At 40.8% G+C, this 21,312-nt stretch overlaps 1 protein-coding gene across 1 annotated transcript; it reads left to right on the top strand.

The window, feature by feature from the left end:
• The first annotated feature begins 1,420 nt into the window (after window positions 1–1,420).
• LOC132169168 (uncharacterized) lies at window positions 1,421–17,713 on the top strand. The gene is made up of 22 exons (XM_059580247.1): window positions 1,421–1,705; window positions 2,011–2,076; window positions 2,304–2,390; window positions 2,481–2,537; window positions 2,658–2,722; window positions 2,812–2,981; window positions 3,362–3,423; window positions 3,592–3,675; window positions 3,981–4,140; window positions 4,287–4,402; window positions 8,047–8,175; window positions 9,231–9,302; window positions 9,459–9,554; window positions 9,638–9,715; window positions 12,118–12,246; window positions 13,228–13,404; window positions 13,589–13,792; window positions 13,896–14,009; window positions 14,107–14,357; window positions 14,694–14,739; window positions 14,817–15,065; window positions 15,425–17,713. The coding sequence occupies exons 1-22, from the start codon at window positions 1,568–1,570 to the stop codon at window positions 17,711–17,713; spliced, it is 4,839 nt and encodes a 1,612-aa protein (XP_059436230.1). The 5' UTR covers window positions 1,421–1,567.
• The last annotated feature ends 3,599 nt before the right edge of the window (window positions 17,714–21,312 follow it).

The following is a 21,312-nucleotide window of genomic DNA, read 5'->3' on the forward strand; positions in this document are numbered from 1 at the left end:
AGTAGTAGAAACCAATCGCTTGAGTTAGTCGACCTCCTCCTTCAGCTCGCTCTAAGAGTAGTCGACCAATCTTAAGAGCTTTTGCTGATGCTTTAACCACTCCCAACAATCTATTATTATGACGTGGTCGGCCATCTTTTTGTTATAAATTTTTTATTTGAAAGGTAAATGTATAATTTTATAAGAATTCTATTGAAAAAATTAATGAAATTTTGAAGGAAATACCATTTCATTATATACGCACACCACAAGAATTTATAAATTCAGTTTGGAATCACAATGACTTGTTGGTTACAATGTCAAACCAAATCATCAATTTAATAATTTTTCTAAAAAAAATAAAAATGTCGAATTACTACAAGTCTTCAAGTGTCCAGTCATAATAGATAAGTCTTACGTGACAAAGACTGGGCTTTGGCCCTAGCCCATCAACATTGACATGTGCATGCAGCTGCATTCTTTGACGATGTCAATTATCTTGGCGTTTTCTTACGTGGTTCCAAATGGGCCGAGGATTTTTTCTTAAGTGGTTCCAAATGGTTCGCTATTAAGTAATTGGGGGAGATTACTGATTACACCTTGCTAATTTTGCATAGATTTTATGTACAATTGTCACCATTATATCTTATTAGTAGTGGCAAATAATCTATTGTTATAATTTAAATTAAGGTGGGATTAAAATGGCTAACAAGAAAAAGAAAAAATCTCATGCATATTGTCTACATATGTTAATCATCTAGAAATTGACACATGACAAGGGACCTCGCTACAAGGCAAAGGGCGGCTGTCATACACCACAAAAAAGTATATCTACCTATAAGGTTACACCGGGCAAAACTTATATGTTATATAAGATAGTCAATTGATGTGACTTTTACTTGTAATAAAATTTTATTGACTTAAGCATTAAAGACATCTCCAATAACACCTTGAGAGAGATTATACTCAAATAAAAATATTTGGAATCATCTTATAGATATAGGGGGTGGTTATTGACCTCTTTAGGGCTAAATTTGTACGTTTCTCAATTATAAGAGTGGTTGAAATCGTGATATTGATCGTGATCCTGAGCCGAATTTCGTAAATTTTCGTGCAATGTTGAAAAATATTATGTCAGCTTTAAAATTGGGTTTACCATCGGGCTGGGCTAGACCTACAACCTCACAAGGAGAGACTTTAGGCTTTGTAGTTCACGAGCCCTAACCCCGTTGGACAGGACCAGGCGGCTCGGGTCAAGTTTGAGCGGGTTCAAGCGGGCTTTGCCCCACCCTAGCTGATATGGCCCAAGATCAAAACACGAAAAGAGAGAAAGGAACAAATAGACGATGCCGTTTAACTTCAAAAATCAAGACGATGTCGTTTCAGCGTCTTTACATCCAACAAAGTCTCCAAGGTGATCGGCTTCGCACTTGCATTTCCTAGGAAACCCATAAACCCTCTCGCACCTGACAGTGCAAGAGTTCCCAGACACCACTGACTCACTGAGTGTGTTCTAATTTACATATTTTATATATATTTATAATATATCAAAATCTCATGTAAAATAACCAGATCTCCTTACCTTGCAATGAAACACCCTCGCCGAGCTCCAATCCCGCTGCGTAGAATGACGATCAGAGACGCTTTGCTGTGCTTCTTCATCGTAATCCATTATTTTTCAGCTGCTTCCGCTGATTCCATCCACGGCTGTGGCGGATTTGTCGAGGTCAATCGCCTCTCTCTCTTTCTCTCTCTCTCTCGGAATCATTTAACAGGTTTTGGATTCAATTATTCGCCTTCAATTCCGTTTCCTATGCTATATCCTGTAATTCCATAGCAACCAAACGTTGGAATAGTTATAGGATGAAAAATACGGATTTCTGAGAATCGGAGAGCCATAAATCGTGGATCTGAATTTGGCAGTGATGGCTTTTGCAGTGCACAATAATTACTTGTAACTTGAATTTGTGGTTGTAATCGAAGTCCAGGAATTTGTTTCTTACTCTCTGAAATTGAATTCGTTTTTTGTAGGCTAGTACGTCTTTGATGAAGTCGAGGACGACGAATGCTGCGAAATTGGATTATTCTCATATCACGGTATTGCACAATTTTTGGCTTTGAAGCTTTTGTAGTACATTGCTGAGTTGAGGGAAATAAGGAAATGTTTGAAATGTATACTTATCTTTGATTTGGAAGCGTTTATTTGTTGCACAAGTAGTGTAGCACTGGTATCAACATGGATAGAATGATGAACACGGGGCCGTTATTTTGCAGTTATGTTTAGTTTGTTTAAATCTATGTATGTAAATTTTGGTGAATGGTAGATTGAGCTTCGCACGGTGGATGGACTGGTAAAGGACAGAACTCAGTGTGCTCCCAATGGCTACTACTTCATTCCAGTATACGACAAGGTAATATCTAAATATGCTAATGCTTTTGATGCTTCCTCCATGTGCATGTGTTCTTTCAAGTGTTTCTTATTGTAATTATGTGAATTGTAGGGTTCTTTGGTAATTCAAATAAATGGACCAGAAGGATGGGCGTGGGACCCAGAGAAGGTTTAGTAATTGCATTGTTCTTTACGCAAAAATTTTCTCAAGCATGGTGGACTACACACGGTCCATGTTTTATGAAAATTGAGTTTCTGTAAAATCTGACACAAATAATGTCCTTGACAGGTTCCTGTTGTTGTTGACGATACTGGTTGCAATGGCAATGAAGATATAAATTTCCGTTTCACAGGGTTTGTTTTGATTAATTCGTGTTATGTGCTTGGGGACTTGTTTTTAAATTTCTAGTATGAGTTACAATGTGAAAGTTTTCTCATTGTAGGTTCACCATTTCTGGTAAGGTGGTGGGAGCTGTGGGTGGAGAGAGCTGTGCTCTTAAGAATGGAGGCCCTTCAAATGTAAAAGTTGAACTTTTGTCTCCTAATGGCGATCTCGTCTCTTCTGTCTTGACATCATCAATGGGGAGTTACTTGTTCACAAATATACTTCCAGGTACGAAAGTTTGCCTGGTAGTTTTTTGTTAAAAAGATAACGTGTTTGTTCTCTATGTGGCAACTTCTTCCAAGGAACCAACATTGAAGTTCCCAGCCTATCCTAGAATATCTTTTAACAATGATTTCGTTTGTAAAAAGTGTGACATGTCTTCGAGTTTGAAAGATGTCTTGCATAGTATAGCACATGCAGTGATCCAATTTCCTAGTGGGACTGCACTTGACATTATGTACTCCTTGTGATTTTAATTTCAAAGGGATGACTAATTTTTAACTCTCTCTTCACTTAACAAATGGGAATTCTAGTTTGATAACATTCTTCTTGTGCAGGAAAATATATATATATTTTTTTGATAAGTAATAGCAATGTATTGTGTGCAGGAAAATATGAATTACGTGCTTCGCATTCTGATCTGAAAGTTGAAGTTCGAGGCTCCACAGAGGTTGGATGTTTTTTCTTTCACTTTGTTTACGTTTGCCTTTTATTGCTCATGTTAGTTCCTCTCTCTTCCTTCCCCCCCAAGAATCTATCTACCTACATACCTACCTATTATGGTTGACAGGCATGTATATCCCACATCGCCACTCATTTGGAAATGCACTTCTTGCAGGTGGAATTGGGGTTTGGAAATGGTGTAGTTGATGACATTTTCTTTGTCCCTGGGTATGATGTCCATGGCTTTGTTGTTGCTCAGGTAAACTTATCGTAGAGACAACAGTTCCATTATAATTCAATTTATTTGTGTTCCTCTCTCTAGTTTTACAAAATCCATCTATTATAAGGAGATCTGAATATTAAATATAACATTCATGTTTATTGTGATGAGATCTGTTCAGGGATATAATTTTGTTCTCTGTTCACTTAGAAGATACTATGTGCAATGCATATTGTTGAAGTGTGATACTTAGTTAATTTTGCTCATCACTTGCTGGCTGATTATGCTTCACTTTTATGCCCTTCTATATATAAAATCAAAATAGTTTGTTTTCTTTTTGGTAGGGAAATCCAATATTGGGAGTTCACATGTATTTATACTCAGATGATGTCTTAGAGGTAGATTGTCCCCAAGGTTCTGGTAATGCCCCTGGACAAAGAAAGGCTCTCTGTCATGCTGTATCCAATGCTGATGGAATGTTTATGTTTAAATCAATACCCTGTGGTAATTCTCTATTTAGATGTTGCTTTTCATTCTAGTTGCTGCATTTTTAATACTTGCATTATCTTCCTTTTGTAATCTCTTTTGTTTTCACCTTTCTGCTTCTTCAAAACTTCTGCATCTTTTTCATATGCTTGAATTACTTGCAGGAAGATACGAGCTCATACCTTTCTACAAGGGTGAAAACACAGTATTTGATGTTTCACCTCCCATTGCATCAGTGATTGTTGAGCATCAACATGTGACAGTTCCCCAAAAGTTTCAGGTAAGCTATATAGTTGGCTACATTGTCAAACCAGAACATTTTATCCTGTTATGGTAATTATTCTCCATCTTTTTTCTTTATTTTCTGTCCCACTAGATTTTTGTAAGCATGGTGTGAAATTGTTTATAAAATATGTAAAGTAAGTTTGTTTGGATTTAGAATTAAGACTTTGCCGCCCAACCATTTGCATGAAATTGTTGTCTAATAAAAAATGAATATGCTAATTCGCTTTTAATAAGACTGGCTATTACTTACAAAAAAAAAAACAAAAAAAAATTGAATATGCTAATAGAGTAATAGTAGATATGCTTCTCTTTTAATTTTTTTGTTTTTGTTTTTGATGAATGATAATTTATTAAAAAGAAAAGGTAAAGCCCACATGAAAAGTATATAAGAGAAACAACTACTCTAAGGTGTCTGAAATCTAAAATGTTAACATGGTCTAAAATATTCGAGAAGGAGAAATTAAGAACATAGATTACAACCCAATTCAAAAGAGATATTAAAAAAATGATTTTAAACAAAGCACATTAGACTCGCAGTCCTCAAAGAGGTGTTGATTCCTTTCTCTCCAAATGCTTCACATTAAGAATGCAAGAATAACTTTCCAGATAACCTCTTTGGGATGTCCCTGGCCTTGAGTCCTCCAAAAATGTAGCAACTTTTGGATGTTGCTAGGCATAGCCCACAAAACTCTGAATAAGTTGAGAACCAAGTGGCATAGATTGCTAGTGTACTTACAATGGACGAGAAGATGATTAACGGTATCCTCATTCTTTTTGCATGGGTAACACCATTTTACAAGAGTGAAACCCCACCTTCTAAGATTATCAACCGTAAGAATTTTACCCAAAGTTGCCGTCCAAGTAAAGAACACAATGCGGGGTAGAGCCTTAACCTTCCAAACACTTTTCTAGGGGAAGGGGCAATGCTTTTCGCTCTGTAAAGTGTTATCATAGCCTTTTATATCAAAGTCATGATTGCTGGCTGGGGTCTACCACAATCTATCCGCCTCCTCGGATGGGTTGTTGAGAACTATAATGGATTGAGGAAAGAGTCGAGATTCCAACTCTCAATCCTAGACTGCCATGATGACACTTGGATTCCAATGAATAGAAATCTGATACCAGGACCTTTTTGTCATGAGCTATTGAATAAAGCTTTGAGAATGAAGGTTTGAGAGCAACTTCACCGCAACAAACATCATGCCAAAAACAAATATGAGACCCGTCCCCAACCCTAAAGGAGACAAAGTTGGAGAAATTCCTCTAGCCATTCCTAATATTCCTCGAAAGGCATCCCCCATAGGGCTCTCAAACTTCCTCTGAACACCAACCCTTGCTCTGGATCCTGTACTGCTCAACAATCACCTTTCTCCATAGAGAAGTCTCCTCTTGCACAAATCGACAAAGCCATTTACCAAGTAAGCTTTATTGAACAACATTAGGTTTTTAACTTCCAAGCCTCCTCTAGGAACAAAGGAGAAGATAGTCTTCCAGTTCACCGGATGAAGCTTGGGCTCACCGCCTAGTCCATCCCAAGGAAAGCCCCTTTGAAGGCGCTCCAATCTCCTAGCCATATCGGCTGGTAAAGGAAAAAAGGAGCAGAAGTACGTAGGTAAGCTGGATAATTTACTCTTGATTAGGGTAAGACGACCATCTCAGGACAAGTAAAATCTTCTTTTATTTATTCTTTACACACACCCACCCCACCCCACCCCCCCACCCCACACACACACACACACGACTTCCGATCAATCTGTCCTTGTCTTTGTGTAACACAATCTAAATCCACTCCAAATATTTCCATTCCACTCGGTCAAATGCACAAACCTGCTGTGTAGTTTGATTTTTTGGAACGAATCAAACTCTTCCACTATCATAGATGATCTTGTATTTTTTCATGTCCAACTGAAGATGTCTCCTAACCTTCCTTGATTCTTTGCTGCATTAGAATACATCTTTCCTGGATGATTGACTCTCATCTAAAGTGACACTGTTTTATTGAAACTAGCTTTGACGCAGAATAGCATACCCTAACATTCCACTCTAATACTCTAATACCATAACCCTACAATCTCCTGGTAGTGTCTTGAGCTGATATACCAGAATTTTCAAATCAATTAATGTAACCACTAGGGCCACTCCTTACTTTTACCATGCTAGAGTACTTGAATTGTTTAAACTTGCCTGTTTCTTGTTGTGTGAACCTCCTGAAAGTCCCTCTTCATTGTCAAAGATATTGCATGCCTGGAATGAAATTCTTCTCCCTTCTAGTTTTCACTATTGTCCTCTTTATAAGAAAAAATTACTACAAAGGAAAAGAATGAATTTGAGATGGATGAAGTTTGGTTTGTTGTCTTGATGGAATTTGGTTGTTCAACTACAAGCATGTTGGCAGTCTATTGTGGTAAAAGTTGTTAATTTACTGGTTCGTTCGCTATCTTATGAGCTGTCAATTATTTGAATGGTTCAACTGTCTAGCTCTTTTAGTGTTGTGGTCGTTGCTCAGTCCGCGCCAACGTCTGTAAGGGGTGAGGTCAGGAAGTCCTCTCCTGAGCACTTCTAGTGTGGTCAAGAGTCCTTCCGTTGCCTAGCCTTCGTCTGGTGGCGTCGGGACTGGTCTGTTGTCTTCGTCTGGCGTGGGTGGGTTTGCTCCCTCAAATCAGTTGGATGATGGTCTTGTGGGTGAGAAGATGCTGGGCTTTTGTGCCCCGTCTAGTGGTTTGTCTGCGGGGAGCCCTGTGCTCGTTGATGCCGACTAGGCCGTTTCTTTCTACGGTAATTGGGTGTTCCCCTCAGTCTGTCGGGTATGTCTTGGAGGGCTTAGCGGCCTTCTTTTGTCTTTGAGGTGGGTGAATCTTCTAAGGGAGTGATCTTGAAAGAGAGGGGGGGGGGGGTTACCCTGGAGGTAAGATGCAAGATTGTGGCACACTATGGGATCTGTTACGGGGTGATGAGAAGGGTTTTCTGGATTTCTTGACTTTAGTTGATGAGGAGCAGCGTCAAGAGATTTTAGTCTCTGCTTCTAAACCAAAAGGGAGAAGGAAGCTTAAGAATTTAGAGTGCTTGATCAACTTTGATGCTAGGGGAGTTGGGTCTAGCCGGGGCAAAGGCAAGAGGGCTCTTGCTGTGTTGTAATGTAGCCCAGGGGATTTTGTGGGTTTGGATTTCTGTTGTGGGGCTCTTGGTGTTCTTCTGTCTTTTGGGTTTTTGTGGTGTTTTCTTTGTTTTTGGTTTTTTCTGTTTTGGTGTCCTTTGTATACTTCTTGTATGCTTGGGGATGCCTTGCGCTTTCTTTGATGATATTTCTTTGTTTACCTATAAAAATAAGAAAAATAAAAAAAATAAAAATAAAAACTGTCTAGCTCTTTCAGTGCTGTTAAAAGTCTGCATGTTAATTGGCTACTAGTATTTTAAAAGTCTTCTTGGTAATGATGAATTCACGTTTTAAAGTTACATTAAGATAAATTCATGTTTTACATGACTCTACCAAGCTAGTGTATATGTATTTCTTCTTATTCTTGTTCCCTTTATTTAGCCTTAAATTTGCTTGTTCAGGTAATGTTAGGTGTCTTATCCTATTTTGGATTTTATGTGAATATATTAACATGCTCAATCCTGTGTTCTTGTTAAATTGGGTAGGTCACTGGATTTTCTGTTGGGGGCCGTGTAGTTGATGGAAATGACGTTGGAGTGGAGGGTGTTAAAATTATAGTTGATGGTCATGAAAGGTCTATCACTGACAAACAAGGATTTTACAAGCTCGATCAGGTATAATTACTTTATATATTATATGCATGTACGTATGTTGTATATATAAATATGTGTCTGTGTAAAGCTTGACAAGGTATGCACATTGCTCTCAATATCCAAGTTTACCTGCACGCTTTAGCTCTTCTTGATTTCTTCTGATTTTTTTTTCACGTCTTCTTCCAATCTGTTATCTGTCTCTATATTCAAAGAAATAATACGAGTTGGCATCTGTATTAGTTGTATCAGTCTCTTATGAGACAGTCTGCTTGTTGTAGTTTGTTGAACAAGTTGCAGATACACTGAGTTGGCTTATAAATTTGTGGTGAACATCTACTGGTGCTAGTTTTTATCAGTTATGACCACTTCACTGGATTAGGAACTGATCAGGATACTGTTTGTTTTTTAAAGGAAATCATACTGTATTGGATATGAGAGTTCTTTTTGCCTTTCGAACCTGAAGTTCTTTTTTCCCTTTTTAATATCTATACAAGAAGTTCCTTCTTCTTATATATTTCCTGTGTACTTGGGTTGTGCTCCTTTGCACTTCTTTATGAGATTGGGTTACTTATTAAAAAAATCTATAATTCTAATTTATGACAAATGAATTAAGTTTGGCTTGTTAAGCTGGAAAATATGAAGAGTATCATTTCTTAAATGAATTATGCATAATCCAAACTCATAAAGAAGTGCAGAGGGGTGCAATTTGGCGCAACTTATTTACTTATCAAAAAATGAATATGCATAAGAGTTGCACTGATTTTTAACCTTCTTCTTACAATATTTGCTGAAAAAGTTGAGTTCTTACCACATTTTCTTTCACCATAAAACCATTCTTCTTCCACGTCTTTGGTTAAAAGGTCTGCTCTTTCATTTATATATTCTAGATTTTGACTTTTAATTTGTCCTACAATGCTCCCTCCCTCTCACTTGTGTGCATGCCTGCTTCTTTGAATATGGTTTGTCAATCACTTGGACATTTTGTAATTTGATTCATGTCTTCGATATTAGTTGAGATGCTTCATCTTAAGTTAAGAGTATATTATCTGCTTAAGTTTCCAAGTTTTGAATTTTAGGTTACTTCCAATCGCTATACAATAGAGGCCATAAAGGAGCATTACAAATTCAACAAACTGAAGGATTATATGGTAAAGTATAGCGTAGAGAATCTTGCATACCTGAATTAGAAGTGACAGGGTTCAGTTATTTAAATTTACATTTAACTCATTGAACTGGTGTTTGTACTGATTACAATTACTAAATTGCTGTCCTTTTCTCTTTCCTAACTTTGGTTGCTCCTTCAGGTATTGCCAAACATGGCTTCAGTTACTGATATTAAAGCAGTTTCCTATGATGTATGTGGTGTAGTTCGGATGGTTAGTGCTGGTTTCAAGGCAAAGGTAAAATCACAATTTCTATCTTCTAATTTTTGTTACTTGTTTCGTGCATGTCAATTAAATTCATTGTCATGTTTGTATTATAGGTAGCTTTGACTCATGGACCAGAAAATGTCAAACCTCAAGTGAAACTGACTGATGGAAGCGGAAATTTCTGCTTTGAGGTATGTTAGCCTGAACCTCAATGAGGTATTGCTCTCTAATTGCTTAGTATTCTGTAAAGTCTTTATGATATCTCCATAACTAAAGTTAAAAGAGACATTGACAGAGTTGTATTCGGAGAATCTGAAGCTCATTAAGTAATTTTGGTTATATGGTGTTACTTGGTTAATGGAAGCCAGCAAAGCTTTTCTATTAAGTTTTACTAAGCTTCTTATTCTTCTTATTCTTTTAGTTTTTCTTTCTCTTGATAAGAGTTTGGAGATTCAACTTATACAAGATGCCATAAAGTCTTTTCACCCATTGAGTTGACATGTTATTGATTTAGAATTTAATTTTCTGATCCTTGGTTGAAGCATGACTGCATGAGGCTATAAGCAACTAGAACTGGGGAGTTAGTAGTTATCCCTACCTCATCTCATTTGATTTCTTGATTGTGGATTTGAATTAATTTAGTTTTTGTTTCAAATGGGTATTGGAAAATCTAGTGGAAGACATATATATATATATATATATTATGCAGTTGTCAATAAAGTAAAATGGTGTAAATTGGACCTAAAGAAGGCTTATGATCATGTCAGTTGGGACTTTTTGCTTTACTTGCTAGGGAGATGTAGTTTTGGGGAGAAGTGGCGGAAGTGGATTGTCAATTGCATATCTACAGTTCAGTACAATGGTGTAAATTGGTCTTAGAGAAGGCTTATGTTCATATTAGCTGGGGCTTTTGGCTTTACTTGCTAGGGAGATGTGGTTTTAGGGAGAAGTGGATTGGCAATTGCATATCTATAGTTCAATTCTCTATCCTGGTTAATGGTATGTCTAGTGGGTTCTTCAATTGCTCTCTGGATTTGAGATGGGGCCTTCTTTTTGTGATTGTTATGGAAGCTTTGAGTTGTATGATGGTAGTTGTTGTGAATGAGGGCTTTATTTCTGGTTTTTCGGTGGGGGCTAGGAGTGATGATCATGTTTCTGTATCCCATCTCCTGTTTGCAGATGATACCCTCATTTTCTGTGGGACTGCTCCATACTAGATTCGATACCTGAGATGTACCCTCCTTTGTTTTGAAGCTGCCTCCAGTTTGAAGACTAACTTGGCTAAATCGGAGTAGGTTCCTGTGGGTAACGTGCCCAATGTGAGTGAGTTGGCTCATATTCTAGGCTGTAGGGTTTCTTCCTTGCCTTTGAAATATTTGGGTCTCCCTTTGGGTGTTTAGTTTGAGGCTAAGTTTGTTTGGGATTCTATCATTGAAAAAATGGAGAGAAAATTAGCTGATTGGAAATGACTTTACTTGTCTAGGGGTGGTCGAGTAACGTTGATTAAGAGCACTATGTCCAACCTTCCTACCTATTTCCTCTCCCTTTTTCTTATCTCGGTTAGTATTGCTAATCAGTTAGAAAAATGGCAGAGGGATTTTTTCTGGAGTGGTTTGGACGATGTGCTGAAATTCCATCTTGTTAATTGGTAGAATGTGCGCTCTCCTATCCATTTCGGAGAGTTAGGGATCATGAGTTTGTCTACATTGAATCAGGCCCTTTTGGGTAAGTGGTTGTGGAGGTTTGCTGTGGAGAAGGGGGTGATGGCTCTCATTCTAGGTTCTGGCATGATATATGGTGTGGAGATCGTACTTTGAAGGATTCTATTTCGGAGTTATTATGTCTTGCTAGGAATAGGGATGCAATGGTAGCCCTTAGGAGTGTTAGTAATGATACAGCTGCTCACTGGGACATTAACTTGACCTGGTTGGTGCATGATTGGGTGGTGGACTCCATCTCCTCTTTCTTCAATGTTTTATATTGTGCTAGAGTGGGTTGGGAGGGTGATAATTGCCTATGTTGGATGCCTAAAAAAGAAAATCTTTTTAGGTCAAAACTTTTTATAAGGTTTCTTATTCTGGTGCATTTGGGGAGAAAGGAATGCTTGAAGCATCAATGTTCAAGAGAGAACGAGCGTGGATCTAAGGACCTATCTTTTCAAAACTTTATTTGAGTGGAGCTTTGCTACCTGTTTACCCCACGTCTCTAGCTATGCAGATTTTTGTTTTCTTTTTTTGTGTTCTTGATATGCTGGGTGTTTTTTCATGTATACTTTCTGTATACTTGGGTTGTGCTCTTTGTGCGTCTAATGAAATTCATTTACTTATATTAAAAAAAAAGTACAATGGCAAAAGGCAAATGTACTTTGAGTAGTTATCAAGTTTGAAGTGATGCTACTGTAATTACCCTAACCATGTTGGATCCACAATCTTAAATTCTCACAACCACAACAAAGCTGGTAACGTCTAGTAAAATGATGTTTCCTTCTGCATTTTGATTTTTCGTTGATGTTGGCTAACTATACATTTATTGAAGTTAGTGTTTCGTCTGCTCTACAAGTTACATCTTCCTCCTTTATCTATAATATGTTCAGGTTCTACCAGGTGGATACCGCTTATCTGCTATGGCAGCTACGCCTGAGAGTGCTCCTGGACTCATGTTTTTGCCATCGCATGTTGACATTGTTGTCAAAAGTCCATTGTTGAATGTTGAATTTTCTCAGGTAATATTTCTCAAAATTAGAGGAATTTAAGATTCTTTTGCTTTTTCTTTTTAGTAACAAAAAAATAAAAATTATAAAGCAAAACGTTGATAGATCACTTGAAGAATAAGTTTTTTTTTTTTTTTTTATAAGTAATGTTGTATATATCAAAAAAAAAGCGCAAAACCCATAAACACAGCCCAAGAAGACCAACCCAAAAGACCAATCAAGAAGCCTCATCCAAAAATAAAAACCTAAAAAAAAAAAAACCAAAACCAAAACCCACAATAGCCCAGCACCAGCCCTAAAAACCCAAAACCCCTACTGTACTTCAGGAAGAAAGGAGAAATCATTTTCAATCTCAAACAACCCCGCCGGCGCTGGCACTTCTCCGGAGAAGGTCTCCGACCTCTAGCCTCAAAATTGATGGAGCACTCCAAATTCTTGAGCTCCATCTTTCCCTTAACCTTTATGGTCTCTCGCTCCACTTCAACCTTCGCAAAAAGATCCAAAAGACTTTTCTCGTCACCTCCAACCTTCGAAGAATAAGTAAATTAGTTTCAACCGTAAACCCATCTTTATATCGTATTTTTCTTGTGTTGGCTCATTTTTCTTTGTAAAAAACTTACAAAATGAGAATACGTTTTCACTTTTTTTCTGTCTTTTCACAAAACTTCTCCTTGGCTTTTTAAAGCAAGATTATATCACCATTGTTTTTCATTCGTGTTGGTTTTCTGGTTATAACAATTCTCAAGGAATTCATAAATGCAGATGATATAAAATTAAAAGGACATATTGATCAAATTGGAATTTCTGACTTGGATTTATGACATATTATCCAAACTTAATATGGAGCTATAAATGATTTCTCAAATTTCCACCCTCATTTTCCTTTCTATTTTACCGTGAAAATTGCCATAGGTGTTTATTGGACCTCATTTGTTTATAAAATAATGCAAATTATAATTTTTGATATATCTTTCTTTTTGGTCCATGAGTAAGGCACTAGTCAATGTACTTGGTACTGTAGCCTGCAAGGAGAACTGTGGCCCGTTAGTTTCTGTTACCCTTGTGAGATTCGCTGGTAAACGCAATGAAGAGAGAAAGACAGTTACTTTGACTGACAACAGCAGTGAATTCCTCTTTTCAAATGTCATCCCTGGACAATACAAGCTTGAGGTATTGTGCTTGCTCTCTGCCTTCTATATTTTCCCATAACTTTCAATTATTTTCCAGCTTGTTTCTTGTTGTGAATATAAATCTCAAACATTCATGTGGAATTGGTGTTAGTGAATTGTGTAAGTTTCTGAATGCTATTTTGATTCTATTTACTTTTTTCTTCAATTGATTGTTACCGTTTTAGGTCAAACACAACTCCCCAGAAGGAGTGACAAGGGAAGATAATTGGTGCTGGGAGCAGAGCTTCATTGATTTGGACGTTGGTGCTGAGGATGTAGAAGGAATTGTATTCGTTCAAAAAGGTTACTGGGTTAATGTTATCTCCACCCATGATGTAGATGCTTACATGACTCAAGAAGATGGGTCACCTGTAAATTTGAAGATTAAGGTAGTGCCTCTTCATTAAATCCCCCAAAGTTAAAATTCATAGGACAGGATGCCTTATGTACTTTCAAGCAAAATTGATTTCTATTCCTTTGTGTGAACTGCAGAAAGGTTCCCAGCATATATGTGTAGAATCTCCCGGATTGCATGAACTTCATTTTGTTAACTCATGTATTTTCTTTGGGAGTTCATCAATGAAGATTGATACATTCAACCCTTTGGTATAGTTCTTTTTCATTGTCATTTTTTTTCTATGGCCGTGGTTAACATACATGATTGTTTCAAATCTTTTTTCCTCACCTTTATTTCTTTTTGTAGCCCATCTATCTGAAAGGAGAGAAGTATCTACTTAAAGGACGGATCAATGTTGAATCTAGCACACTTGATGGTGCATATGAAGTACCCGAGAGTATTGCTGTGGACATTCTGAACAGTGGGGGCAGTGTTGTTGATGGTACCACAGCTAAACTTAGTTCCAATGACAATGATCAAACAAGTGCTGCCATTTATGAGTTCTCTGTATGGGCTAATCCTGGAGACAAACTTACCTTTGTTCCTCGGGACTCAAGGTATGTAAATTTAGTTGTTTTCTTGATAACTGTGTCATCAAGTGCTTCGCTGGTAACTTAGTGGTGGACTTGGGTTTCTCCAATATTTGATCCATGTTTCTTTGTAGATATGGACTGTTTCAATCACCTTCTCGTTGCTGTTAGAAGCAGCTTTTGCTTCTTGCTCCCCTACCCTACCTGCATTTTATTTATTTATTTATTGTTTTGGTGTGTAAACTTTCATCATTCTGATTTGTGTCTTCATTACTAGTAAACTTGTTTAACACCTCGCTAATGTTGTTAACCTGCTTTTACTGCACTACTTGTAGCGCTTACGTGAGCTGTGATTTCTTGCAGGAATAATGGGGCGAAGAAGATCTTGTTTTATCCTAGACAACGTCATGTAAGTTTAATTTTCATCATTTACAAAAGTTTTTTATGTTGATCTGTCAAGCTTCATCACAAACTATGATATGTTAGGTCTCGGTGACAAATGATGGTTGTCAAGCTTCCATTCCTCCATTTTCTGCTCGGTTGGGCTTATATATTGAAGGATCCGTTTCTCCTCCTCTTTCTGGTGTTGATATTAGTATTCTTGCTGCTGGAGATAGCCACATTGCTGCCCTTAAGAACAGTGAATTAGTACTTGAAACTACCACAAAGATGGATGGATCCTTCATTGCTGGACCTTTATATGATGACATAACGTATAGCGTTGAGGCTTCGAAGGTTAGGAACATTTGTTGTGATAGAATTTCAATAAAGTTTATTTGTTTTGCAATAAAATATATTTAACTGGTATGCTTTCTGTAACTACCTTAAATATTGATGTGTCCTACTCACTACATCCTTCATTGTAGATATTTCATGTATAAGTTTGAATAATGGGTAAGACTTTTGCTTCCCTTAGTGTTCCCTAACAGTTTCATGAGTCTTCTCTCTTCTCTCTCTTCCACCCCCGCCTGTGCTTAGGTGCGTGGGTGGCGCGTGAGAACTGTAGTGGTGTTAGTCTTTAGTAGCTTGTTAGTGTCATGGCTGTCTCGAGAAGGTGGTTTGTGGAGTCAAAAGATTTCGAATTGTTGATTAAGGTAGGGGCCTCAGGGGCGAGGATTTTTGAAACAAGCAGCAGGAAAAAGAAGGTGATCTTCCTGAAGAGGGATGAATTAGTATGGCTGGGGCGTATAGTGGGGGAGTTGGTGGCAGTAGAAACATCTGAAGTATTTTGGGATCAATCCAGGGCAGGGTATCCACGGATTATCGCGCAGAAATGCTCCAATAGACATGGGCGATTTTTGACAATAGAAGAATTTGATGGAAGGCAAAGGAGCGGCTCGATCATCATCCCAGAAGGCCGATATGGTCAAGGGTGGAAACGTTTTATATCGGAGGTGCGTCGGGCAAAGGATTTCTTCTGTGAAATCAGGGAGGCAAAGGAAGGTAAGAAGGCCAAGGAGGGGGTGGAAAGGAGAAGTTATGTGGAGGCATTGGGTGTTTCGGTGCAACCGGCAGAGGATTGCTTCAACTCCTTTCCAGAGCCGATAGCAAAGGTTCCAAGGAGGCTGAAAGAGGCTTCGGTAGAGATGGACAATCATTTTCATATGTCCGGCAAGCGAGGGCTGGGGTCGCAAGCTCCGGCGAGGCCTGTCGACGGTTGTGAGGAGGGAACTATGAAGAACCATCTGACTGCTGTGGCGGGAAACTGCAACCCAGAGGTAGGGGGAATGGCAGGAGAGGTCAGCAGGATGCCGGTGAGCAGAGGCAATTCTCCGGTGAGCAGTCGGTACTCTTCGGCGAGACAGTCAGCCTCGATATTTGTTGCTGATCACGTGAAGGGTCAGGAGAGGGATGGTTGCCACGACGAGCAGGATTTCTTACGTGTTGAAGTTGAGCTCATTAATGCTAGGGAGTTGTTGTGCAGACTGAGAGGTGAGGTCGACGTGGGTTTGAATAGGCTTGACTTAGCTATTAAAAATATTGAGGGCAGGAGCCGTCCTTCTAAGTTTGATGGGCTTCGGGAAGGGGTTTCGGTTAGAGGGGATAAGTCTGAATTGGTGATGGCCCAGCCCATGTCGTTACAGGGTGGGTGGTCCAAGCTGGTTCAGAAGCAGCCTCCTCAACCGGTGCAGAAGTATTTTAGGAAGAAGCTTGCAAGGCCCACTCGGGTATTTGGTATTGGGCCGGGCCCGGCGAGTGAGACCCTGGCAGTGCAAGACTGTTCTTTTATGGAGGGTGTGACGAGGCCTTTGGTGTTAGGGGAGGGCTCGGGCGCAGGGTCGAAGCAGGTGGGTGTGCCGGAGCTCGTGGCGGGTGGTCCAAGTTCTCCGGTGGGTTCTGTCGGTCTTCCGGTAACTTCTGCGCCTAGGTCGATGTCCGACGCCAGGGACGGCCTTGTCCCTCCTATGTCGAGCGTTCCTGTGATCACGGCTGAGGCGCCGATGAAGGTAGGAGAGACTGGAAAGGAGTCGGCGAGGTTGATTCCGGCGAAGGTTGTTAGTCAGGGTGACGCTCCGTTGGTGGGCAGCTCTGGTCAGGCTACGTTGACGCCGGGTCTGTGCGTTTCTGTCGTGGGGCTTCCGGCGAAGGTTCAGGTCACTCCCTTCGTTACTGATGCTCTTCCTCTGCCCGGGACTGACCTTTCTGTTCAGAGCTTGCCGAGGAGAGTGTCGAGCACGCCTGATTTGGGGATTTTGGGGAAGGAGCCTGACATTAGGGTGTCTTCGGCCGGTATTTTGGTAAGCTCCGTTACTAGTTCGATGCCCGGCGACAAGGAGGCCAACGGCGTTTCTCTACCAATGGATCCTGCTCCTCTTAGTCATGCTGTTCAGTGTTCCCCTAAGGGGGGTTCGTGTGTCCCTGCTACAGGGATTTTGGGAAAGATGCCTGGCGAGTGGGTGCTCCCTGGGCTCGCTATCGATGGCTGTGAGGAGTCCGGGAGGGAGGATTTAATGGGAAGCAATCCAGCTGATCAGTCCCTGGGTGGTTCTGTGTTGGGTTTGCTGAGCAAGGAACCGGAGTTAAGAGTGACACCGATTGATAGTGGGGGTAGGGATCCTTCTGCAGTAGAGGTTTCTACCACCCAGGAGTCTTTTGTCCCAAATTCTTGTCCTGAGGAGTCGCTGGAGGAGCAGGAGAGGGTCTTTATCACTAAGGCCTGCAAGGAAGTCGGTCTTTCTTGTGACGGAGAAGAAGGAAAGTTTGAGGAGACTATCGGGTTATTGATGGCTGCCAATAAAGGCAATGAGTCGGAAAGGGAAGAGGGTACTTCTACAGCCAAAAAAGGTAAGAGGGAGCTTTATCTTTTGCAGTCCTCTGCCAATTTTATGGAGTATTCTGCGAGGGACGGGAAAAAGGGGAGGGCCAGGCGAGTTAAATTATGAAGCTCAAGATTCTTTCTTGGAATGTGAGAGGTTTGAATGAGAAGGATAAGAGGCTGAGGGTTAGAAATTTGCTTAGGAGTTGGAAGGCGGATGTAGTTTGTTTCCAAGAGACTAAAATGGATTTCATTTCGTTCAACTTTGTGAGGAGTTTATGGGGCTGCCTGTATGTGGAGTGGTGCTATGTCCCTTCCATTGGGGCTTCGGGGGGCATTTTACTCATGTGGGATAAAAGGGCCGTTGAGAAGGTAGATGTAGTGTTGGGGAATTATGTGGCGGCTTGTTCCTTTAAGAATGTTGATGATGGCTTTGCGTGGGCGTTTGCGGGAGTGTATGGTCCTAACAGAGTTTATTCTAGGCGTTTTCTTTGGGAGGAGTTGGCAGGGGTCATGAGTTGTTGGGACGTGCCATGGTGCATCGGCGGGGATTTCAATGTCACTCTCTATCCAAGTGAAAGATCGAGGGGAGCTCATTCACGAGTTGCGATGAGGGATTTCGGTGAGTTCATTTCGGAGCAAGGCCTCATGGACCTCCCCTTAGTTGGGGGGATCTCTACCTGGTCAAACAATAGCTCTTGGTCCAGGCTTGATCGCTTTCTTGTCTCTCCGGATTGGGAAGCCTGCCATCCAGATTTGCGTCAAAAGAGGTTGCTTCGGGTTTGCTCTGATCATGCTCCTATTATTTTGGACTGCAATTCTCACCCGGGAGGTAAAAGGCCTTTTAAATTTGAGAATATGTGGCTCAAAGTGGAGGGTTTTGTAGATAAAGTGCGTAGCTGGTGGGACTCGTATCATTTTCAGGGCACTCCAAGCTTCATTCTTTCTAAAAAGTTGCAAGCTCTTAAGTGGGATATTAAAAGATGGAATGATCAAGATTTCGGCAATGTGGGGGTTTGTATTAAGGCTCGTATGGAAGATCTTAAAGCTTTGGATAGGATGGAGGAAGAGAGAGGCTTATCAGCAGAAGAGATTGAGAGGAAAAGGGTGCTCGCTTCAGAGCTAGAATCTTCTCTTCTTCAAGAAGAAATCAGTTGGAGGCAAAAATCTAGGATCCGTTGGTTGAAAGAGGGCGACAAGTGTACGAAATTCTTCCATCGGGTAGCTAATGCCAACCGAAGACAGAATTATATTGAGTCTTTGAACATTCATGGCACTAGTACTTCTGATCAAGAGGCTATTAGTAATCATATCACTCACTTTTATGAGTCGCTCTTCACAGAGTCTCTTAGTTGGAGACCGAGGTTGGATAACCTCCATTTCGATAGGTTGGAGGTGAACGAGGCTTCTAGTCTGGAGGTTCCTTTCGAGGAAAGGGAGGTGTGGGAGGTGGTCCAAAAAATGGATAGGGATAAGGCTCCAGGCCCAGATGGCTTTTCTATGGCTTTCTTCCAGGATTGTTGGGAGGTGATCAAACTGGACATCATGGCTGTTTTTTTGGAGTTCCATGACCGAGGTAAATTCGAAAAAAGCCTCAACGCTACGTTTATTGCTCTTATTCCGAAGTCGCATGGGGCTTCCGATCTGAAGGATTTTCGCCCTATCAGCCTTGTGGGGGGGATCTATAAGATTATTGCGAAGGTCCTAGCCAATAGAATGAGGAGAGTCATGAATCAGGTGATCTCCAACCCTCAGAACGCTTTCGTCAAAGGAAGACATATTTTGGATTCGGTGCTTATAGCCAATGAATGCCTGGACAGCCGTATCAGATCTGGGGATCCCGGCCTCTTGTGTAAGTTGGATATGGAGAAGGCTTATGATCACATGAATTGGAAGTTCTTAATCTATTTGTTGAGGAGGTGTGGTTTTGGTGAGAAATGGTGTTCATGGATCAAGCATTGTATCTCGTCGGTGCGGTTTTCGGTGTTGATTAATGGCTCTTCCTCTGGGTTCTTTGGGAGTTCGCGTGGGGTGAGACAAGGAGATCCTCTTTCGCCTTTTTTGTTCATCTTGGTCATGGAGGCGTTCAGTAGGTTGATAAACGCTTCCATCAGTAGGGGTTTCATCAATGGCTTTTATGTGGGTACTAGAGAGCCTGAGCGGGTAATTGTTTCTCACCTTCTCTTTGCTGATGATACGCTGGTTTTTTGTGGGGCTACTCCTGACCAAGTTAGATTTATTAAAGCCCTCCTTATAGGCTTCGAGGCGGTCTCAGGGTTAAAAGTTAACCGGGCCAAATCTGTCTTGGTCCCAGTTGGAGGCTCGGTGGTGACAGGGGAGCTGGCTGGTATCCTGGGTTGTGGCACTGGTTCTTTGCCCTTGAGGTATCTGGGTCTTCCTCTAGGGGCTTCGTTTAAGCTTTTGGCTATTTGGGATGATTTGTTGGAGAAGATTGCTAGAAGGTTGGCCCCTTGGAAGCGCTCGTATCTGTCCAAGGGGGCGAGACTCACTCTCATTAAGAGCACCTTATCCAATCTCCCCACCTATTTTATGTCTCTTTTCCCCATTCCGGCTTCTGTGGCGAATCGCATTGAGAAGATCCAACGGGATTTTTTATGGGGGGGCTTCAATGACGAGCTTAAGTTTCACTTGGTCAGTTGGAAAGAGGTTTGTTCTCCGCTTGATGAGGGTGGTTTAGGGATTCGGAGTTTGCGTCTTTTTAATCAAGCTCTTTTGGGGAAATGGTTATGGAGATTTGCAAATGAGGAAGAAGCTTGGTGGAGAAGTATTTTGGTGGCTAAGTATGGGGTGGATTGGGGCGGATGGTGTTCTAAAGTTCCTCGAGGAACGCATGGGGTGGGGTTATGGAAATACATTTGTAAGGGTTGGGGGCTGTTTCAGAGCCTCTTTAGATTGGTTCCTGGATTGGGGGTGAAAGTCAAGTTTTGGGTGGATACTTGGTGTGGTGAGATGTCCCTCAAGGAAGCTTTTCCCGGTCTTTTCAATATTGCTAGCAATAAGGATGCTTCCATAGCGGATATTCGGGAGTGCTCAAATGGTAGGGTCCACTGGAATGTCACTTTTACCCGTAGAATTCATGATTGGGAGGAGACGGTCTTAGCTTCCCTCTTCTCGCTCTTGTATTCGACCTCGATTCGTGGGGAAGGGAAGGATCGGATGTGGTGGACCCCTTCTAGAAAAGGAAAGTTTGAGGTTCGCTCTTTTTATAGGATGCTTGTCTCAAAAGAGTCCAATCATTTTCCTTGGAAAAGTATTTGGCGCACAAAGGCTCCTTCGAGAGTGGCCTTTTTTGCTTGGTCGGCCGCCCTTGGAAAATCTCTCACCTTGGATAATGTTCGGAAGAGAGGTATTGTGGTGATTAATCGTTGCTGTATGTGTAAAACGGATGGGGAGTCTGTGGATCATCTTTTTCTTCATTGTGGGGTAGCGCGCAAGCTGTGGGAGGTTATTTTCTCCCGCTTCAATTTGTGTTGGGTTATGCCTAGAAGTGTCAAGGATTTGTTTGCCAGTTGGTGGTCGGGTGGGAGATCTAGTTGTGCCGTGGTGTGGAAGATGGCTCCCCTTTGCCTTTTATGGTGCCTGTGGTTGGAGAGAAATGCGAGATGCTTCGAGGATTTGTCGAGGACTCTGGAGGACCTTGTTCATTTCTTTTTGTACACTCTTTTCTCTTGGACTGCAGGCTGGCTTGCTCCTATTGTGATTAAT

The sequence above is a fragment of the Corylus avellana genome, chromosome ca2 (genome assembly GCF_901000735.1).
Source record: "Corylus avellana chromosome ca2, CavTom2PMs-1.0".
Classification (NCBI taxonomy): domain Eukaryota; kingdom Viridiplantae; phylum Streptophyta; class Magnoliopsida; order Fagales; family Betulaceae; genus Corylus; species Corylus avellana.

Coding starts and splice junctions, on each gene's coding strand:
- LOC132169168 (XM_059580247.1), top strand. CDS start 1,568: ATGAAACACCCTCGCCGAGCTCCAATCCCGCTGCGTAGAATGACGATC. Junction 2,982..3,361: donor GTTCACAAATATACTTCCAG/GTACGAAAGTTT, acceptor TATTGTGTGCAG/GAAAATATGAATTACGTGCT. Junction 13,405..13,588: donor CTGGACAATACAAGCTTGAG/GTATTGTGCTTG, acceptor TTACCGTTTTAG/GTCAAACACAACTCCCCAGA.